The sequence below is a fragment of the Hirsutella rhossiliensis genome (genome assembly GCF_020360975.1).
Source record: "Hirsutella rhossiliensis strain HR02 chromosome Unknown scaffold00001, whole genome shotgun sequence".
Classification (NCBI taxonomy): Eukaryota; Fungi; Ascomycota; class Sordariomycetes; order Hypocreales; family Ophiocordycipitaceae; genus Hirsutella; species Hirsutella rhossiliensis.
The window spans coordinates 4,109,701-4,133,288 of record NW_025408667.1 but is presented as its reverse complement, the minus strand read 5'-3'; the positions used below and the strand labels follow the sequence as shown (position 1 = coordinate 4,133,288).

Below are 23,588 nucleotides of genomic sequence, written 5' to 3'. Positions count from 1 at the left end.
ATTCGAGGTCAGAAAGCGCCAAGAGCGCATCAAATTATCAGAACGGCTACGAGCTCTTGGAGTCAGAAATGTGAGACCGGCATCAAGAACCGACGACGTTCAAGGCCCTATTCGATGGCCAGAGGGGTGCCGTATCCCCACGCTTTCCGTACGGGGAAGCACGCCTCGTGCCATAGTTGATCCATTGGCGTACATTTGGGTTGCAGTATCCGTACTCCGTATGCAGCTTACTTGCAGGACACGACCAGGTATGTTGTCGGGCCCCCAAGGTCCACTGGCCGATCCCCTGCTGGACGAGGCCTTTCCGTGATGAAGTGTGTACGAGTCAAATAAAAAACCCCGGGGTCCGTCGAGTGCTGTCGTCTGTGGGGACGATGCCAGGCCTGTCAGTAAGCTTGTAGATGCCTCGGAGCCGAAAGACGGCCCGGTTGGCATAACGGGCCTTGAAATGTAACCTGAGCCCGTCGCCAGTGGCGTGACGTTGTCAACGACGTCTCCCCGAAACTTCAGAGGCCTTGCACATTGAGATCCAATCTCTCACGCCCATTGCCCTCGTATTCCTTTTTCCGCCTCATCGCCACTGGCTTCAGCGACAATGTCAGCAGAAGCTGTCGCCGGAAACGTCGACTTGGCGCTTAGGGCGTTTCTCCTGGTGTCCCGAGAGCACGTCATTCTAGTCCGAGCAATCGCGGTCCTTTTCGTCCCCTGGATCTGTTGGCGATGCTGGATGTTCATCGTCTATCCGCTTCTCCATCCACAAAACCCCAGACAGCTACCATATTGGATTCCAAGTCAGTCGACATCCATACCATTTGAATTTGACGCCTCTGACCCTTGGACGTCTTCACAGTCGTTGGTGAGTCCATCCTTGACGCCAAAGCTGTCTGATTGCTGAACCTGACACGTGCCTCACGCCTCAGGGCATGGGTTTGCCTTTTTCAAGAATTCTCCTGCGGTTCTTGGCAGAGCTGAGTAGGATGATTCTTTCTACCCAAATCGACGCGCAGGCCGAATGAGCTAAGCGGTGAACAGTGAGCACTTTGGAGGTAGTAAGGAGCTATATTCTCTCTGCCTCTTTGGAGAGACTATATATGTCGTCACGGACCCAAGACATACCGTCGAGGTAGGCAGTCCTGCATCTCTTTGTAGTGCATTCGCCCGTGCAAAAGTCGTTGCGCTCAAGGAGAGGAGACCCGGGAGCACTTGACTCAGCATCTGTCTCGACCGCATCATCAACAGGCACGCCTCAAAAATTCTTCACAAACTCGTACTGACTGGTCTCCTAAAGGTGTATAAAAACACAAAGAACTTGACGTTTGAAGAATTCGTCATCGGCATCCTCAAGCAAACAGGCATGAGTAAGGCGGGAATTCAAAGCGTATACAACCCTCTCCCAGAGACCAAGCCCGGCTTCCCGAACCCCAACGGAGACCCCCTCTCTGTCCTGGTCCGGCAGATTCACATGCACCAGGCGTACCCAGGCGAGAATCTGGACATTCTGGACAGTCACTTCGTCGCCTGGTTCGATGGGCACTTTCGCTTCCCGGCCATCCAGAAGACGTGTGCGACCTATGCTTTCCCCAGGGGCGAGAGCGAACTCCAGGTGCCGCTCTGGAAGTTTTGCTCCGAGATCCAGGTCCAAGCAGCCGGAGAGTGTTACTTTGGGGACACGCTCAGTAAAGTTCAGCCAGACTTTGCCGGGACCTTTCTGGAATTCGACGACCTTTGTTGGCAGATTCTATACCAATATCCCAGCTTTCTCACGGGAAAGCTGAACGCGGCACTAAAGAAGATGCAGCGAGCACTCCAGAAATACTTTGAAATTCCTCAAAGTCAGCGACGTGGCCAGCTCTGGCAGGTTAATACCATGGAAGACGAACTCCGGGCTATAGGAGTCTTGGAGAAAGACATTGGCATCCTGTTCTTCAACATCTTCTGGGGGTTAGTGTTGAGCTTTACCAACTTCTCCCTATTCTCTTCTCGTCGGACATTGACAACAATGCCCCTTAAAGCCAGCTAACGACGTTTCCCTACAGCATCAACACAAATTCGCGCAAGACGGCGTTTTGGATCCTCAGCTACCTGCTCCACCATCCATCCGAGATGGATGCTGTGCGGGAGGAGACGGCCAACGCCTTTCGGGGGGACCAGCTCGTCCATCTCGAGTACCTGTACGAACAGTGCCCCCGGCTCAACAACATCTGGCACGAGACACTGCGTGTGTATTCACACGCCGTCTCGGCCCGGTCCATCAAGAAGGACACGGTTATTGGCGGAAAGCTGCTACGCGAGGGCCGCCGCGTCATGATTCCCTTCCGTATGCTCCACATGGATGAGTCCGTCTGGGGTGACGACGTGGGCGCCTTCCGCCCCGCCCGGTTCGCCGGCAAGACGGCAGAGCTGACCAAGAGCCCGAGCTGGAGGCCGTTTGGCGGCGGCAAGTCGTTGTGCTCCGGGCGCTACGTGGCCAAGCACCTGACCTTCATGTTTACGGCCATGGCGCTGCGCCGGTTTGACATGGCCCGAGTAGGAGATGGGCCCTTTCCCGAGGGGGATATTGGCAAGCCTGCACTAGGGATGATGTCCATTAAGAAAGACCAAGACTACACCATTAGGCTCTCGGCAAGACAAGACGAAGCAGTGCATTAGACAACCTTATGCACAGCCTCACAGGCATGCTCACGGGACCCCTATCGTCCTCCGCAGTTAGGGTGGTGAAACACGGTTGGGCTGCATTCTCTCCGATATGACGGCCAGGTACGCGACACAGGCTTGCATGTGCGTAAAAGGCTTGGTCACACTCGGTGCTAATACCTCAGCGCCGATATAAGACATGCGCGCGTTGACTTCAGGCGAGACTGTACTCTATCCATAAGCCAGCTACCAGCAGCAGATCTTCGCTCGTCCCAGATTGATTGGACTTTGCCGCCCTCAGGCATAAGGTAGATGCAATGTTTTCTTATACGAGATCAGCTCTCTTTTCTGTTCGAAGCTTATTGGTTAAGGGAACAGGTTGATAATCAAAATCATGGCTTAGAAGCGAATTTACAGACATGCATTCCCCTTCTGCATCGTGAAGTCCCGAGTGGAAGCTGCGGCAGGAGACCTACTCCAGAGTCTAGACAGAGACAGTTCTTTTGCTAGTCTGACAACGTAACCCCATCGTAGAAAGACAAAGGGCCTCCGGAGTATATTTGTATGCATTACCACGGTGCAAGTTCCGAACAGTTCTCATGCATTTGTTGACGGAGGTGTATCACTCTGAAGTACGTCGTCCGGATACGGAAGCGATAGCAAGCCACACTCTATGCACACCGGAGACAGTAGGGATCATAAAGCTGCTTAGTGCCTAGGTTACCTATCGAGATGTGCCACGTCTTTATGGCGCATTCAGAGATGAGCGGGGTGTAAAGCCCAGCTAATGTCTTACCCAGCTGCATCGCATACAGGGGGTCAGGGGCGCTGCGGTGAGAGTTATAGGACTAGTACCAACGCAGGCGTGGCATTACAGTTTGGCAAGTATAAAATATTGACAGCGACATGCAATCGCGTAAAAAGTTGAACAGTCTAATTATAACCCAACAGTTCTTCTCAATTTTGCAACCACCCATCATACTAAAAGTCATGTTACCGTCGCTGGCTCTCTGCATCAGCTCCCTTTGCCTGCTTGTATTCGCCAGCGAGCATTGCCATTATGACAGCAACTGCTCAGTCGGGTACGTCTGTAACAAAAACACGTGCGAAAATGGATGCTACGATGATTCGGGGTGTCGCTCCGGCCAAATTTGCCAAAGTAGCCGCTGCATTGTAGGGTGTCGCGCAAACAGAGATTGCGAGTCTGGGGAAGCATGCAGTCGAAATAAGTGCCTACTATCTTGCTCACCTGGCCTGAGTTGGAAGTTTTATAAGCTCGCAAAATGTACCAGCGATATTATCGGCCCCGGTTGTATCCCCGAAAAAAAGAAGGATACCGTGGGCTACGATTTGACGTACGACTTGCTGGTCTCGGTACGGGGGCAGCGGCCTACAAGGGAGGGCAATACGAACCTTCTCGGCTTCAAATTTCCCGGTGGCAACGGCGACCTATACGGCACGGGAAAAACTAATGTCGAATATAGTGTCATAACAAACTATGGTTACTTTCACCCTAAAGTCACGGGCAGCTATACGTTCTTATTCCAGCATGTCGACGAAGAAGCCTATTTCTGGATTGGGGAGAAGGCGAAGGCCGGATATACTAAGGCAAATGCTGACGTCCGGGCCCTAAACAAGGGAGCCGATAATTCTATTAACCGGCACTTCACATTTGCAGCCGAAGCGGGTTCCTATTACCCATTCAGGCTGTATTTTTTTAATGGTCCAGCCTGGGCTACCATGCAAGTGCAGTTCACAGATCCATATGGGCAAAAAATCGCTTTCTATGACGAACATGATGATAAAAGGGTGCCGATTACCGACGACCATTTTTGTCAAGGCGCCTTTACCTCGTTCAGTGCGCAGAGCCCCGGTCTCGACCCGTCTGTTGAAGGGGCTGGGCAAGGTGGGTACTTTCCCACTGGGGAGCTCTAGAGCTCCCCAAGCTCTCCTTCCATGTTATGTCTGGTGGTTTCCCTTATCTGCCTGTCTTGGACAGCATGTGGTTGTATGGATCTTGTTAATGTCAAGTCGCTCGCTCATACAGAAAGTCAACATTATCGCTGCCTAGCAAGCAGCAGCATCTCCATCATGTATTTAACTCAGCTCAATCCCGCTCCTTTATATAGAAAATCAAGAACCGCCCATTGCCTGATTCATTAGGGATCTTCGGCCCGATCATTGCCGGCCGTGGTTGGTCAAAGCCTACGGCCCGACTCGTTACCAAGGCGGCCCCACATGACGTGGTCCTTTCAAGCCGCAACACCGCCCTTCACATCATAGTTTCTTTCTCTCCTCTTCAGCGTGGCAATAAACAACATTGCCCCTCGCAACCTTCGAAGTGCCTGTGAGTGCAGCCAAGTGGAGGCGTTATTGGTATAGTTTACAAGTCTTCGTCCTGCTTGCACTTATGAACCAAGCCCCACGATTTATCGGCGGCCACCACAGACAATGTTCCCTTCCAACAGTAGACTTCTGGTTCATCAACCCAAATTCATCTGTCAGAAGATTTCAGGCCTAAAGAGCCTCATGCTAGGCGCCGTAATCTAATTACAAGCCCCCTTCACTGTTATGGCCGCCTCTTCACCCATATCGGCTATAACAGTAACAACTATAAAAGAGAATCATTAGCCCGTTTATAACTAAAGCCTCTAGGAGGACCAGGATTCACATACCGAGTTCCTTGCCTTTATTAAACTGTGATTGGACAGACTCGCCCAACTCACCCGTAGGGAGCTTAACATCGTCCTTGGTGTTGCCGGCATCATCCATCGGGCTGATAAAACCTCCGTCTATACCAATCTTCAATTATGCTAGTGAGAAACTAATATATACCCTGTCAGTGTTACCTACCAACTAGAATTCTATGCGTTTAACGATAGGGACTTCCATGTTATGGATCGAGGGACTTATATCCCCGTACTTCTTGCCTATAAAGTCGGTCGTTGTAAATTCCCCGCCGCCCTGCACCGCCTTCCGCTTTTAGGCAAACCCCTTCCCTATTTAGCCCTTGCTATATACGGGGTTGCTATAAGAACACCTATACTCCCTCCCTCCTTCCGCTCGATTCTCCTTTTCTTCCTCTCTTACTCTCTTACCGTTATCCCTATCGGCTGGCAATATCTAATATATAGCCCCCTCCTTTATCTAACTCTACTCCGCTTATACGACCCCCTTGACTCTTACTATATAGTGCGCAGCGTATTATTACGTCTTCTCGGCTAACTTTTCGAAACTAAGCCTAAAACATAAAAAAAGTATACGCCTAGAACCCTCGAGAATAGTATATTACGCCCCCCTAAGTGCAGCCTCGCGTAGCTACTAGCGGGTGCGTAATATACTACCGAAGTTTATAAATTAAGCGAGGTTTTCCCCTATATAAGTAGAAAACTCTTCCCCGTCCTCGCTAACTAAGGGTATATACCCCCGCTAACGGGACCTAGCCTAGACCCGACCTAGGACCCTAGCCTAGGCCTAAGGAGGGCCCCTTTAACCCCCCCCCCCCCAACCTAAGGGCCGAAATAAGTACCTTAGAGGCTAGGGCTTACTTAGAAGAAGATTTAGAAGGCTAACGCCTTTTAAAGACCTTAAAAGAAAGGCCTAAGACCTAAGACTAGGACTTAGAGGATATTAAGATAGAAGATAATACCTAGCTTATATTAAAAACTAGCCTCTTTAAGCCTAGTCTAGCCTTACTTTAAGCTAGCAGTTATAAGAGTCTAAGCGTTACTTAGATAGTTAATAAGTATAGTTAATTAATAAGCTAGGTAGCTTAGTTAATTCGCTACCTTTTATTATATATATATAATATATTATATATAGTAAAGGTAGGTAGTATTATAACTATAGTATAAGGGAATATATATTATAGTACGATTAGTTAGGTAGTAGAGATAGCTAGAGGTAAGTAATAAGATAATTATAATAAGATATCCTTTTACTCTAAAAACTTTAACTTTAAATTTCGTAACTTTATAATCTATAAGTATACTATATCTAGAAACGCTAGCTATTAAGAGGGATTTTTTAATCTTACTACTAGCGATATAAAAAAATTTAGGGTAAATATTAATAAGATTACTAATAAACTTAGAGATATACTTACTAAAAGCTAAGATAACCTTATATTACGACCACGGCTAGCGGGCCGTAGGAGAGCCGGCCACGTTTACGTAATAAGGCGGCTCGGAATAATAGTTAGGACGAGAAGTTACTTAGGCTTAGCTTACCTAGAGCGTACGTAAGCTAAGTAAGCCTTATATAGATAGATTACTACTTAGGAGCATAGCTTATAAGTAAGCTATAGTAAGCTACGAAGGGGATCACGGCTAGAACCATAATCTAAGGACAGTCTCTATAGGTATATATAGCTACCTACTTTTACTCCTTTAAATAGATAGCTCTCTAGCTTTTAATATATTATAGATCTTTATTACGATTTTATCTTTAATTCTAATTACCTAGTTATAGTCTATAGTTTACGACCTCTAACTTATTACTAACGTAATATACTTATTATTACTTAGACCACGCCCTATTATATCTACTAATATAAACCCCTTAATAGGTTTATCCCTTAGGAATAATACCGGTCGTTATACCTTATAAGAAGACTCTACTAACTATGACTCTTACTTATTAGTAAATTTAACGGTAAAAACGTAACTAAATTCCTTAAGAAGTTTAAATAAGAAATATATATTAACTATATCTATAATAAAGATAAAATAAACTAGCTTAAAGTTTATATCTCCTTTATATAAGCCCTTACTATTAAAATTCTTATAGACGGACTTACTTAAGAAGATATAAAGAAGAGACTCTTTTAATACTACTACGTATATAATATTAAATAACTAGAAACTACTAACGACCGCTTAAACTATTATAATACTAAAAAGCCTAAGACTATTATAGAAGTTATAAAATAGCTTAGTCTCTACTTATACCTATAGTATAAGGTATAACCTAACGGCTAAGAAGAATCTATAGTCTAGTTATACTTTATTTATTATATAATACTAAAGGAACTTATTATTAATATTATAAAGAGAAATAAGAAGATATTTAAAGTTATCTTAAAACTCTTATATAAAAGCCTTATCTATATAATTAATAACTACTTAGTACCTTACTAAGACGTTAAGCGATAAGATATAGTATCTAAAGTCTATAATTAAAAGCTTAAGAACCTAAAGAAAGACTAGCTTTTTAGGGAAATTAATAAAGTAAAAGAGGAAGCTAAATCTAATAAGGGTAAAGAAAAACTTCCTAAAGAGTTAAAGAAAATAGATAAGAAACCTAGATAGCCTATAAAGGAGATCTTAGACCTAATAAAAGCCTTTAAAGATATAAAGATTAACCTTACTCGCTAGTAAGAGTAGATATTTAACTAGCTTAATAAGGAATAAAAACGCGTTAGTAATAAAGGCTACTCTTTAAGTTATAGATAAGAAGGTAGTATAAATACTATTAGATTTTACTACCTATTTAATTAATATATATAGTTTTAGGTTAATACTTTTAACCGGCCTAAGAGATACTTTTATTATAGTAAAGAAGGATACTACCTTAATAAGTATAAGGTATACTCTTAGGATTATAAGATTGGATTTATAATATATAAAGTAGTAAATAAGACTCTTTACGTTAAAAGAAAAGATAATAAAAGCGTAATTCCCTTAGTACTTACTAATAAGTTTTCTTAAATAAGTATATATATTTAAAGGCTTATTATATACTAAGTAAATATATAGCTAAACTCCATTATATTACTACTTATAAAATAAGTTAAAGCTATAGTTATACTATCTTACTTAAATTAAGCTATTAGTAAAAGAAAATCTAGTTTCCTAGACTAGTTTTAAAGATATAAAAGCTTATATAAATAAAAGCTAAGGAATTTAAAAGTAAGCGATATAAGAAAAGAAGTAAATTATAATTATAGATAATATATAATAAAGCGATATATATAATTAGATAATCTATATAACTATAATAGGGATTAATACTTATAAAGGGAAAAGATAAAGAGTTAAAGAGGATATAAAGGAAATTAAGATAATAAGAATAGTAAAAACTAGCTTAAAGATTATCCCTATATACTATAAGTATAGAGTAGATCTAGATAAGAAGTTTAATAGACTTATAGATAAAATCGTTAGAGAAATTATATATAAAAGAATACTAATCCTGTGGGAATGTAGCATATAGCTATAGTAGGATTGTAAGGGAGGTGCGCACACACGCACACGTGACCCTTAGCGTCACGTGTATGGACCTCGGGGATCCGTGTATAAAGGGCACGTAGTGTGCCCCCTCATTCCCTTTCCTCCCTGATCAGTGATCGATTTGGTCGATCACAGATTGGCAAGGAAGAAGAGATAGAACGCAACCTTCGAAAGCCCAACTACCATATTCCTAGCGATATTGCCCTGGTTGGACCTAGAGGAGGTTTCTATGCTAAGATCAAGGACTCTACGATTACCCGGACCCGGCAACCAACTAGCTCCCGGTAGGCCATTGATAGATCCTTCCAACTTCACTTAACGGTTACATTAAGTGTAAGTGCGTCCACAACGCCGATTCGACAACTACGTGACAGCCCTCACGATTCGACAACTACGTGACAACCCTCACAATGACAAGCACGACCCCAACCCCGAACCCCGCCTCTACGAGGAACGACGCCTTCCTCGACCAAGTAAGGGAATTGGTCCAAAATCTCACGATCCCAAAGACCCAATATCAGGATATCGATCCGACCCGATGGGAGGATGAGATCACGCCACAAGAGGAAGATAGAATAGCTGTTATGACATATACCGCACGATTTATGTCAGAATGCGAGGAGAACGTACACCTTCATGGCACTAATATCCTTGAATTCTTCCAGGATCACTTCCAACAGTGGACCGAGGCAACGTGGAGAAAGATGCCAAAGGAATTTCGAAGGAGCTACGTTACCTTTTAAAGAGACGTGGTATCTATACAGGAGAAAAGGGTGACCACATCATCCCACAGCTCGTCTTCCTACAGACGATCGATAACCCACCAGCCTGGCCCGACAACGAATTCATGGTAACCCAATTCGATAAAGGAACGGAGGCCTATACAAGAAAAGAGAGACGACTAACGCAGAACCCTCCCACCTCCAACACGGCGGAGCCATCCACGCCGTTAGCCCCTATTCCGACGCTCCCTGCTCCTCCCGCTACGACAATTGCGGAACCGCCCACAACGACTGCTACGCTTCCCCAACGAACAATACATCCTACAAGCTATCAGTTCCAGCAACAGAGCATCGTTCTAGCAGAACCCTCTTCTCCACATCCCTCGAAGCGTACACAACGCTTCCCGGCCGACATCCCGAACGACATCGTCGATGCCGACACACAACAGAAATTCACCAAGATCTGGGACAAAGAGAAGAACTATACGGGGGAACCCTATGACCTTCTCGATGATAAGCTACGCATCTTTATGAGTATCTGTTATAACATTCAGGTCAAGCCGGACCAATTCCACGCTCTTTTCCCTCGAATCCTTACTGGCCGAGCCCAAACGTACTACATTGACCACGTTAACTGGACCTCAACGTTCCGCAAGGCATACGATAGCATCAAGCAACATTTCGATACGGAAGTTAACCACGTTCACTACTATACTGAATGGACGACTATTTCCTTTAACAAGCTCCGTGCCGATAATGCTACGAAATCCCTACACGAGGTTCTTCAGCTACTCCTTGATAAGCTACAGTTATGCCAACGAGCTCTTGGCAACGCGTATGCAGGAAACGTTCCACTGCGTACAACGCTTATTAATGCATGCCGCGGTGTTCCTGAACTTGAATACGCTTTATTCAAGCCCGCCGAAGGAATCGAGCCCTTTGCAGATCTTCGCTCTTCCGTTGAGACCCATCTTGCACGCGGAATAGCGCCTCGTTATCTTCAAGGAGGCCCTCAATACCATCAAGACCTCGAGGAACCATCTGATCATATGGATCCCAATGACCACTACTATCTCGATCGAAGATACAACAACAATCGCGGAAGATTTGGTCAGAAGGGGTATAGAAGGTATAGAGGCAACGCTCAACGAGGCAGCTACAACGCTCCACGGGGAATCTTCAATAGTCAACGCTTTAACCGCCCACAAGGCCGTTACGGCCACAACCACCCGTGGAATAAGAAGTGCTTCGTCTGCAATAAGGAAGGATGTTGGTCTACAAAGCACACTGCCGAGGAACGTCAAAGATCCCGAGACCAATACGTCGCCCACTGTCACTTCATAGGGATTACCCCTCCCCAGGACCTTACAGCCTACGTTCTTGACTTTGAAGGTCACGAGATGGATGCCCACGATGATGCTAACGACCCCTGGGACGAGGACGACAATGAAGATAATGACAACAACCCAGAACAGTGGCACACAAGCCAAATGCTCTGCCAGCAAGCCTTCAACCATCTGATCACAGGGGAAGACGTGTATAGCACCTCTCAAAACAACGCTACACCTGCTTCCCAATTCATGATAGAGGAGCGCTACTCAAGACTCCGATTCCAGGGCATCATAATTGACACAGGCGCCGCGAAGGTTTCCACAGCTGGCTACGACCAATGCATCGCTCTACAACGAGCAGACCCTGCTATAACGCTCGATAAGACTACAGCAGGCCAAGCTTCTATCAAATTCGGCAACGGCGAAGCCATTCTATCCCTCGGCTCTATCGCCCTTAAAACACCTCTCGGAAGGATCACATTCCATATCCTCAAGACCCTACTCCTTCCTCCTCTCTCTCGCTGATATGGATCGCCTAGGCATCTATTTCAACAACCTTACAGACACTATTGTCGGACGAACAACCCTCCCGGTTATCCGCAAATGGGGACATCCTTGGTTCCTCCTACCTAAGACCAACGAGGCCGCTATCGCATTCCTCACGGAGAGCGAGATCCGCACTCTTCATCGTCGATTCGGGCACCCAGCGGTCCCAAGACTTCACAACCTCCTACGGCAAGCTGGCCACAACGATGTGACGATAGATATCCTAGAGAACATCTCGAGATTCTGTCATCACTGTCAAATGCACTCTCAAGCTCCAAGACGCTTCAAATTCACCTAAAGGATGACCAGGAATTCAACTACGAAATCGTCGCTGATGTGCTCTACCTTGGAACCCCTCAACGCCCCGTCTTGCACGTGGTAGATACAGCAACAGCGTTCCAAGCAGCCAGGTTCCTCCTATCGATGTCAGCAAAGGATACGTGGGAAGCCCTCCGAGCCCTCTGGATAGACACATATCTCGGACCCCCTGATACTATCAAGCACGACGCAGGGACCAATTTTGCCTCCCTAGAGTTCCGTAACGAGGCAAAGCTTATGGGGATAACCTGCAAGCAAGTCCTGTGGAAGCACATTGGTCCGTTGGAAAGGTTGAAAGATATCATGCCCCTCTCCGCCGTGCGTTTGAGATCCTCCACGCAGAAATCGGGACCTTCACATCCCCGAATCGATCCTTCAAATGGCTATCAAAGCCATCAACGACACAACAGGGCCAAATGGCATTGTCCCTACGCTCCTAGTCTTTGGCGCCTACCCTCGAATGGCGTTAGATTCGCCCCTTCTGCTACGACCCTGAAAGGGCTGCCGCAGCCCAGAAAGCGATGAAAATGCTTCGTCAGCTCTCAGCAGAGCGGCAAGTGCAGGGCGCCTTACACAAAGAACGGACCATCATCAACAGGCGTTATACTATCGCTCCCACTGCAAAGCGAGGTCCGAGTGTGGAGAGAAAAGCTCGGCTGGCAAGGCCCTTTTAAGATTAGTGCAATTGATGGCTCCAATGTCACAATTGATACTATCAACGGACCCCAGACCTTCCGTTCCACCCTTGTGCAGCCTTATTTCCGCGACGAGACGACGATCCCTGCCCCCGCTGCTGCTGCTGCGGATGATTCTGACATTCCTGTTTCTGATCCTGCGAGCGATTCTGTTCCTGTTTCTGCCCCTGCCCAGCTCGTGGTCCAAGGGCACAACGACCAAGAGAAAACCACCCTATTGACGCAATCCCCGACAATTCAACGCGTCAGTCAACGGCTTATTTCTGCTATCTCCCCAGACCTCCTTTCTCACGGCATGACCCTCTCTTCGTGACATCACACAAGCGTATCCCCAGGCGCAGACCGAACTATTCCGCACCATTCTCACGCATCTTCCCGCCGAATTAGAAGGAAGATACCGGAAGGAACAATCATTCGCGTTATTAAGCCCCTATACGGAATTGCGGAGGCCGGAGTCCATTGGTTTCGAACCTATCACGGGCATCATGTCGATAACCTCGACATGTCCACATCAACCTACGACCTATGCTTCCTAATTACGAATAAGGGACCTGATAACTTTGGGATTGTGGGAATGCAGACTGACGATACCCTTATGCTTGGCACACAACGTTTTTCCGCGCTAGAGGAAGCGGAACTCGTAAAGGCACAATTTCGGGCAAAGCCGAAGACAACGATGACCCCGGGTACTAGCATTGACTTCAACGGTGCAAAGATAACCCTCCAAGACACCACTTTCCACAACGCTCTACTGCTTCAACAAAAGGGTCAAGCAGCCAAGATCGAACCCATCGACATCAAGGCATACGATCGAGCCCAACAGTACGTGGAACAGCGTGCCCGTGGCGCGTATGTGGCTTCAATCTGTCAACCAGAGGCCTCATTCGACATCTCTATTGCTGCCCAGGTCCAAACCCCTACGGAAGAGGATTGCACGACCCTCAACAAGCGGCTTCAATGGCAGAAAGACCACCAGCAGCGAGGCCTAACGTATATCCTATTGACCTCGCCAATGCCAAGCTTATCGTCTTTACCGACGGTTCCTTTGCGAACAATAAGGACCTATCGTCACAGCTAGGCTTCGTCATTGCCTAGTCAATGAGACCGAGACCGCACGTACCAAAGACCAATTCGGGATCAAGGGCAATGTCCTCCATTGGAGCTCAACGAAGTGTAAGAGGGTCACCCGAAGCGTGCTAGCATCAGAGATCTACGGCATGGTCAACGGATTCGATATTGGGATATCACTAGCAACGACGATACGGAAGATCACAGACCGCCTCAATCTTCCCCCTCTCCCCCTAATCGTTTGCGCCGACTCGTTTCTCGCTCTTCGAGTGCCTCGTTAATCTAGGCACAACGAAGGAGAAGCGATTGATGATAGATATCATGGCCTACGTCAATCCTACGAAAGGCGTGAGATCACAGAAATCCGCTGGATTAACGGCGCAGACAACCCAGCAGATGCTATGACAAAGGCATCGCCTAACCGCGCCCTCGAACGCCTCGTCGATACGAATAGCCTTACGATTAGGATAGAAGGATCAGTCGAACGCCCTCCCGCTAGCTGCCGCTCGAACCGTCACTCTTTTCGCACCCTTGCGGTTGCTGCTACGCTCCCGCACCTGCTGCTACTGCTGCGATTGCAGCGATAAAAGAAGATTTGCCAGTGTGGGAATGTAGCATATAGCTATAGTAGGATTGTAAGGGAGGTGCGCACACGCACACGTGACCCTTAGCGTCACGTGTATGGACCTCGGGGATCCGTGTATAAAGGGCACGTAGTGTGCCCCCTCATTCCCTTTCCTCCCTTCCTAGCAAGACATCTTGAATACAACCCATTGCGTTACTGCAGTACAGACCTCCCGACAAATCCCTTTAAATTACTTAATTAACTTTATTCCCTAACTAAGTAAGAGACTTAGTATAAGATATATAAATATAGCCTAAGGTATAGAAAATACTAAATTCTAGACCTTAAAGAAAGTAAAGAGTAATATAAGACCTTATAAAGCTATAATAACGGTTATAAAAGTAGCTAAAGATAATATAAAGAGTAGTTTCCTCCTCCTTAAATATTTATAAGGAAAACTTATAGTAGCTTTAGTATAAGTTAAAGAATAAGATAAAGAATACTAAGTTAAACCGATTAAGCTTACTTACCTTACTTATAAAGAATTAGATTATAAGTGCCTTAAAGTCTAATAAGCACTAAAGGAAGTTAGTTTTATAACTAATATAATTAGCGTAATATAACTAGCTTAAGGACTATTTAATTAATAAACTTTAAAGGTAAGAAGACTAAGGAAAGATAAATTTATTATATAGGAAGTAGTACTCTTAATAAGATACTAAGAGATAACTTTAAAGGACCTTATAGCGATTCTTATAATATATATAAATACGGTCCTTATACCCTTCTACTCGCTTAAGTATATATAAGACCTACCTTATATTTAAGTATAGCTTAGTAGCTAGAAAGCTAAAGTTCTAAGCGCCTTAATCGATACTAAGTTTAAAGGAAACCTTATTACTAAAAGATATATAAACGTATATAGGCTTAAAATCCTATTAATAAGAGTATTAATAACGGTATATACTAGGTCCCTTATAAATATAGTTAAGGAGGTAAAGACTAATCTTTATCTAAGTATAGCCTAGATATTAATCTATCTTTATATTACGCTAGATAGAGTCTTAGTCCCTTTTATCCTAAGTATACTATTTATTAAAGCCGCGCGTATATTATTTAATTATTTCCTAAGAAATAGTAAGATATAAGTTAAATATTAGATCGGTACTATCTAGGTAGTTACGCTAGTAGTAAGAGCTATTAAATAAGAGCTTCTAGATAAGGTTAATATAATAAAATCCTTTTAGACTATAACCTTAATAGTTAATAAAGATATATATAAAAGACTAAAGCTTAAGGAGACTATATAGGAAATAGCTACCTAGCTCCTAAGAAATAATTTTTAGGCTTTAGTAATAAAAGTTAAAGAAGATAATCTAAGAGCTACCTAATAATTATAAAGAGAACCCCTTATAGATACCTTAATAGCTAAGATTATCCTATTAAAAGGTAAGATCCTTAGTTATAAAGGGGGCGCTAACTAAGTCCTTAACCTAGCCTACGTTAGTATAAATAAGCCCTTAATAGTACTAGTATAATAGTAATTAATTATAGATAAAGGAGAGAAAGCGATTCTAGCTATTAGATCTAAAATAATAAAAGAGATTATTAAAGTTATAGTTATAAAGGCTATAAGAGAATTTAAGAAAAATATTATTAAAGCTAGAAAGAAGTTTAGAAAGATTTAAAAGGTTAAAGTTAAGATAGGGAGGAAATAACCTATTAGATTATATAATCTAAGAGTTAATAATCTCTTTAAAAGAAAAGCAAATAAGATTAACCCTATTAATAATACTTTATTAGACGGCTTAACGCTAAAAGAGGACCCTAACTAAAAGAAGACTAAATAGAATACCGTTAAAGATAAGATATAGCTTAGATACTACCTAGAATACTTAATAGGAAAATTCTTAAGTATATAGAAAGGAAAGCGGCTAATATAAAAGAGACTTAAAGTAGTTTATAAATAATTTAAGGGCTTTCTTATAAAAGTAAAAATCTAGATCTTCGATAGTATTCTATTTAATAAAGGAAGTAGCGTTATCCTAAGACTTTATAGAAAAAGGTAAAGTCGACCTAGCTATAGCCCCCCTATAAGTTATTAGGATAATAGAATATAAAGTATAGTAAGTAGCCTTAATCTTAATCTTAAAAGTAATAAAGTAGAAAGTTATTGATATCCTTAAAATTAAACTAAAAATAAGAGTCCTTATAGAAGGGTATAGGCCCTATAAAAACCCCTTTTTTCTAGTAGTAAAGAAAGATAAAGGACTATGCTTAATTAATTCCGCTATATATATAAATACTATTATAATAAGAGATATAAACCTACTACTAAATATAAATAAGTTTAGCGACTACTTTTTAATATATAAGATCCTTTCCCTCTTAGACCTTTTTTAAGCTATAATTAAATCCCTCTTAATATAAAAAGCTATAACTTAACGATATTCGCGATACCTATTAGCCTCTTATATATATATATACTCCCTTAAGGGGCTATAAGCTTAGTCGGCTAATTTATAAGGATAATATAAAGAATCTTATAAGACCTTATACTAAATATTTATAGGAATTTCCTCGATAATATAAGTATTAAGGGGCCCGATATAACGTATAATAATAAAGAGGTAGCGCTAAGAGTATAGAGATTTATCTTTAAATACCTTATTAACCTTAATAAAGTCCTAGTTAATATTAAACTCTTTAATTATATAATTATAAGGGCTAAATCGAAATTCTAATAGTAAGTAATTAAAGTTATTAGTTATATTTATAAAATAAATAAAAAGTGCCTTATAAAAGCTAAAGTTATTAAAATTAAGGAATAGATAAGATACTATTAAATCTAGATTAGATAGTTTACTATTTTAGTAAAACCCCTTATAGACCTACTAAAGAAAGAAGTCTATTAGGAATAAAGAGACGAATAAGTAAAAGTAATAGCTACCCTTAATAAAGCTATTATTAATCTAGTCTTTTTAGTATCCCTTAACGTTAGCTTAAGAAGAGGAGATATTATTTTAATATATAATACTAGTTTACTTAGCTAGGGGGCAGTCTTAATATAAATCGTCGATAGAAAGAGGCGCCTTATAAGGTTTAAAAGTAAAATATAATTACTAGTAGAAACTAAATATAATATAATAAAGAGGGAGTATAGGGCTATATTAAGTACGCTTAGGAGACTAAGAATATACCTATATAGTATATATTTTATCTTAGAAACTAACGTATAGGTCTTAGTCGATTAACTAAAAGGTACCTTTAAAGACGTTCTTAGAGCTATAGTAACTTATTAGATAAGCTATATTTTCCTCTTTAACTTTACTATATAATATATTAAAGGTAAGAAGAATAGTATAGCTAACGGACTCTTAAGAATGCCTAAAGGACCTTTTAATATATTAAATAGGGAAATAGAAAGCAATATTAAAGAATTTATAGACTTTTACTTAAACGTAGTATAAGGGACTAAGCTATAAGGGGACTACTTAAAGGAATCGAGGATAATTACGGACTTCCTTTAAATATTAAAACGGCTAGAGGGCCTTTTTAAATAAGACTATAGGAGGCTATATCTAAAGAGTTTAAATTTCTACGTTAAAGATTAAAAGCTTTAGCGACTCCCTAGGAAGGAAGAAAGGGGACCTATATTAGTTATAGACGACCTAAAAGAATAGAAAAGGATTATTATAAAGTACTATATATAAATAGGATATAAAGGATAATAAGTTATATATACGTTCGTAAAGAATAGGTATTAATAGGCTAGCCTTTAAAATAATATTTATAGTATAATTTCTTCCTATAAAGAATACTAATACTTTACTACTAAGAGACCCTAGGAAGTTATAACTATAACTACGCCTAGCTACCCTATAAGTAAGATTTACTTAAATAGCTAGTATATACTATTTAGTTATAGGTATTTATACCTTATAAAATTATAAGACGACCTTATAAATAGGTAAAAGTAACCTTAGTTAAAGAAATTATTATAAGAGCTATAACTAAATTTATACTCTTTATTATTTATAGGTATAGCGTAATACTATATACTATAATTAATAGAGGGCCTAAAATAAAAAAAGACTTTAAGTATATCTTAGAGGATATAGGCGTTAAAGTTATTTAAACTTTAGTATATAATCTAAAAGTAAACGCGGTAGTAAAATAAAGGTACTAAAGGTTAATAATAGTACTTATAAAAATAATAAAGAAAAAGGGTAAGTAGATTAAATACCTTGACTAAGTAATCCTTATAGACTAAATAGTAGTTAAAGAGTCTTATAGAATATTAGCTTTCTACTTACTATATAGATAGGAACTAGTACTACCTCTTAAAGTAGAATACTTAACTTAGCGACTAATCGACTAAAACGGAGTAAAGATAAGAGAAGAATTATTTAAAGTATAAGTATAAGTTTTAAAAAGGAAAGAAAAAGATATAAAAAAAGCTAAGAAAAGAGTAATAAGATATTAGAATCGATTAATAAAGAGGATAGATAAAGCTAATAAGTATATAATAAGGAAAGAAAGCCTATAACCTAGAGACCTTATCTTACTATTTAATATTAAACGATTAAATAATCTAAGGAGGTAAGTTAAGTATTAAATAAGGTAGAACGGTCCTTTTTAAGTAATATCGCGCTTAAAGTAGTTTAAGGCGTATAGGATTAAGACTTTAAATAAAATTATACTTAATAAGATAATCCTAGGAGAGTATTTAAAGAAGTTTAAAAAGGATAAGGAAGGTTAATAGTACTTTACTAAGGATAACTAGTTACTTTAAGATAAGATTACTCTTAATAAGAGGAGGAAGGAAGAAATAATAAATAAAGTAGATAATTTACTACTCTTATTAAGTAGAGAAGCCTTAGATTAGATAGTACTATAGTTATAACGACTCCTTAACGAACCTTAGAAGGATTAAAGCTAGGAAGAGGAAGAAGAGCGACTATAAATACCTAAGAAAGGCTTAAGGTATATAATCGAGGTTTAGCTACTATAACTATAAGAATATACCCTTATATTCCTATTTTACTATTATAAAGAAATAATAGGTATAGGGGGGCTCTATAAAATAAGCTAGTAAAAGGAGGCTCTATAATATAGTCTAAGGGAATAACCCTTAAAGATAAAGACCTCTACTAGATATCTATACCTTCCTTTAGGAAAAGCGGGTTAAGATAAGCCTATCCTAATAAAATGAAATATACATAAAATGCATAAGTTAATTATAAGCAGAACGGATACCCTATTGCCTATTTTGGCCTAGCGGTTCCGAAGATATCCGCGATATAAGAATAGGTAGGGTATAGAACATTCTAGTTAAATCTACTACTTATATTAGAACCTATAGTCTTACGTTAACTATTACGTTATAATTAGACTACCTACTAAGTTAGGAAGACATACTATAGATAGAGCTTTTTAAGCACTATAGAAAGTGCTAGAAAGCTAACTAATTAGTCTACTAGTAGGCGAGCAATGGTCTATAAAAGACAAAGGATTTCCCTAGGAGTAGTAGATAGAAAAAGCAAGTTTACAAGCATCCTTTGCAACGCTATTCTTTTAATAAATTATTCAGCCCCTTATATACTCGTTATAAACTCCGGACGAAATCCTACCCTATACTCCTTCGACCGATCTTTCCGCTTACGTTATTAATTACCCGATTCTACGCTTATTGCTTATACCTTCTTATAATAACTTAGTAAAGTAAAAAAGGATCTCTATATAGGAGCCTTAAAGACGCTAATTTAATAAGAAAAAAAGGAGGTAAAAAGGAGCTAGGAAGGAAAAGGTAGTAAAGATAAAAATCTATAACTATTATAAGATATACGCTAGAACCTAACTAGTAACTAAGGCACCGTTTAACTATTTAATCGAAGGATAACTATAATAGCTAAGATATTTATAAGCGCCTTACTTACTACCTTATTATTTTAAATTTTCTACTTAAAGCTCCTTAAGTAAATAAAGATAATATTTCCTACCCTTCCTTAATAATAACTTACCCTTTACTACCTTAAAGAAAATAAATAAAGATATAATTAAATAATAAAGTAAGAAAATAAATATTCTTACTACTTAACTCCTTTAAAAATAGGATATTTTACTTTATAGATAATAACGTTTATTTTTTATTATAAACGGGGAGATCTACTATAGCGAAAATAAATACGCTTATAAGATAAATTTTAATATATTTTTAATTTACTAGATTAAACGTATATAACCTTAAGAGAAATGTTTTTACCGCTAAAAATAGTAATTAAATAAAGCTACCTACTCCTAGTAAACCTACTATAGACTACTATAAAGAGAACTTAAAGACTATCTAATTATTACTTAAGAGAGAGCTTATTAAAACTATATAATCTCTTTCTAGGTAAAATAAGTATAAGGTTAATTTTCTCCCTTTCCTTTAAATCCTTAGTAGGACTAAAGGGATTAAGGATATTATAAAGAAAATAAAGGGCGGTCTCGTTACTAATATACTTATTATAAAATTTATTAATCGTAAGGTTAGTATAGAAACTATAACTATATATATAGTTAGCGAATCTATTAAGGTTATAAGTAGCCTTATAGTATTTAGGGAAGTACTATTATTTATAAACGGGCTCCTTAGTTAAACCTTAGATATAGTTAGTATAAAAGCTATTAATAGTACCTAGAAAAGAGATATACTTATAAAAAGGAAATATAATATACTTATAAGCGGAAGTTATAGTTATTTAATAAGTTTAAATATACCCTTAATAAAGGTAAGGGTTATAGGTTTTATATAAAGTAATTAAGACTACTTAAGAGTATTCTTACTACTTTAAACTAAGCTAAGAAAAGAAGTATTTATACGGATAAGCGATTTCTATAAAGATATAGGTTACTAGCTAACGTTTATAATAAAGGGTATAAAAAACGATTTAATTATACTATATAAAAGTCTTTAACTATTATAAGTTATAGGCTTAGGCTATAGCCTAAGCTATATAGTTATATATAAAAGGCTAGATCCTATATATATATATATAAGCTAACCGCGTATAAAAGAGCTTTATATAGCTTATTAATATTATCCTATAAATAGTACCTATATATACGCCTTTACTTATTTTATAATAGTATAAGCTATTAACTAATAGATCTAATAGATATCTCTTTAAAGAGGGTACTACCTCTTTAAGAAAGTACTCCGCCCTTCCTTAGATAAATAAAAAGTATTATAGCTATCTTAGAAGCGATTAAAAGCGCGATAGCTAGTAAGAAGGATAAGGTTCTTACTATACTAAGGGGGCCGGTTATAAGACTAGCTTTAACCCCTACGACCTCTATAACGCTAGTTATAGCGGCGATACTACTAATATAAAAGCCGCTCCCTTAGCTAACTTAAGATAGTAGGTTAAAGTCCTTTTACTTCTTCCTTAACTAGCTATAGATAAAGTTTATAATTAATAAGAAATAGGGCTTAAATAGCTATTGCGATATAGTATAGTATTTGCTCCTTTATACGCTACTAAAGCCCTAGATATAGTAGATCTCTAGATTCTAAGATAAGGGCGGCCTTAAAAGTAAACGCGACCTATAAGACTTCTTTTAATACCTTATATATACGTTCGGTAATATATAGGAGCGGGAGAAGGTATAAGATAGGCTATAGACCCTTAAGTAAAGAGATAGATAAACCTTTAGTAAATTCCTCTTTAATTTTAAAGAGACGTTCTTATAAGTAGTAAGGACTATAGTATAAAAAGATAGCGCGAAGCTTATATAGCTATAGAATTTAATTACGCTAGCCTTATAAGAGCTACTTATCCTTATAATTATACCTACTAACTATAGCGAGTATATAAGCTAGTTAATAAAGGTAGTATAGGGCTATAAGTAAACGCTATATTTCTAAAAGCTCTATAAGTATATACTATATAGTAGCGATAGGATTACCGCCCCTTTATAAGATAAATAACTAGCTATTAATATAGATAAGGATACCTTAATATCGGCTACCTATATAGACTAAGCTAAATATAGTAAGAAGATACTATTAACTACCCCTTATACCGCTTTATACTCTAAGTAGCGGGTAAAGTAAGTAATAAGTAAGGAAATTAAAAAGAGGAAGGCTAACGGCCACTACTTACGTTATAGCGCGTCTATATACTTTATACTAAAATGCCCTTTCCTTCTTAAGCGGCTTATAGTAGTTTAAGTAGTAAAGATAGAACTACTCCTTACTTTAGATAATAAGGAGGACTCCGCCCCCTTAGGCCTAAAAGAAAAAGAGTAGCTCTAGAGTAAAGATAGGCTTTAAAGCCCTAATTACTAGTACTAGTAAAAGAAAAGGAGGAATTATCCGCTTATATAAAAAAGGAGCTTACTTTAATATAGGTTATAATTAATAACTCCTTACTTATCGCCGCCCTTATAGATAAGGGCTACTAGTACTATACTATAGTTAATAAGGCGCTTATATAAGAGATATAAGTACTAGTAAAAAGGATCGCCTTAAGGTAAGTAAAGGGCGCCTTAAGCGCGATAAAAGGTATAGTAATTATTATATAATAGCTAGGTAGGGCGGATAGGTTAGCCTAGGTAAGGGGCTCGAGGTAAAAGAAAGAGAGATATAGAAAGAGATAGTATAAGATATAAGGAAAACATAGTTAAAGAGTAACTATAGTTAGATAAAGAGGGAGAAAAGAAGAAAATCTCTCTTTCTCTTAGCTAAACGATCTATATAAGGGAAAGATATTATATAATTTCTATCTTATAATAGTAATTAAGGGTATTATATAGCTAGCTATAGAGGTCGATAGCTATTATAAGCTTATTATAGCCTATATAATCCCTTAACTAAAGTTTCCCTTAATCCTTAAGAAACCCTAGTTATTATATATAGAGTTATACTTAGTTCTATACTAAAAGAAGCTATAGTTTAAGCCTATATAATAGTAGGTCCGCTATAATAATAGTTTTATAAGCATAGGACTAAATATATAAGCTTTATACTTAGCCTAAGAAGTCCTTACTTTTATCTTTATAAGAACTATATAATTAGTAAAGTAAGAGGAAGGCCGAGTAGCGGCTAATATAGCGGTCTATATAGTTAGCTTAGTAGATATTAATAAAGCCCTTTAAATAAAGAAGCTAAAGTTAACCGCTAAGCTATAGTAGTAGATACTAAAGCGCTTTTATAACCTCCTACTATTATTTAAGTCCTAGGAAGTAAATAAGCTTAACTTATATAAGCTAAGGGTAGACTATAAGATCGTACTCTATATTAATAAAAAGGGGTAAGAACTACCTATATTATTTAGACTACTATATAGTATATTATATATAGAGCTACTAGTATTAAAGAAGACGCTAAGGGACCTCTTAAATAAGGGTTTTATTTAAGCTAGTAGCTTTAAAGTAAGAGCGCTAGTCTTATTTATATATAAACTAAGAAGTAAGATATAGTTCTATTATAA

The 23,588-nt window shown here is 39.3% G+C and overlaps 1 protein-coding gene across 1 annotated transcript; it reads left to right on the top strand.

Annotated features, from left to right (window-relative positions):
• Window positions 1-595: 595 nt before the first annotated feature.
• Window positions 596-2,649, top strand: HRG_00515 (cytochrome p450 domain-containing protein; the record flags this gene model as incomplete). Its single annotated transcript, XM_044858986.1, has 7 exons — window positions 596-791; window positions 851-856; window positions 921-972; window positions 1,033-1,123; window positions 1,289-1,681; window positions 1,736-1,941; window positions 2,037-2,649. 7 exons carry the CDS (start codon window positions 596-598, stop codon window positions 2,647-2,649), a joined length of 1,557 nt encoding a protein of 518 aa, XP_044725386.1.
• Window positions 2,650-23,588: the final 20,939 nt, after the last annotated feature.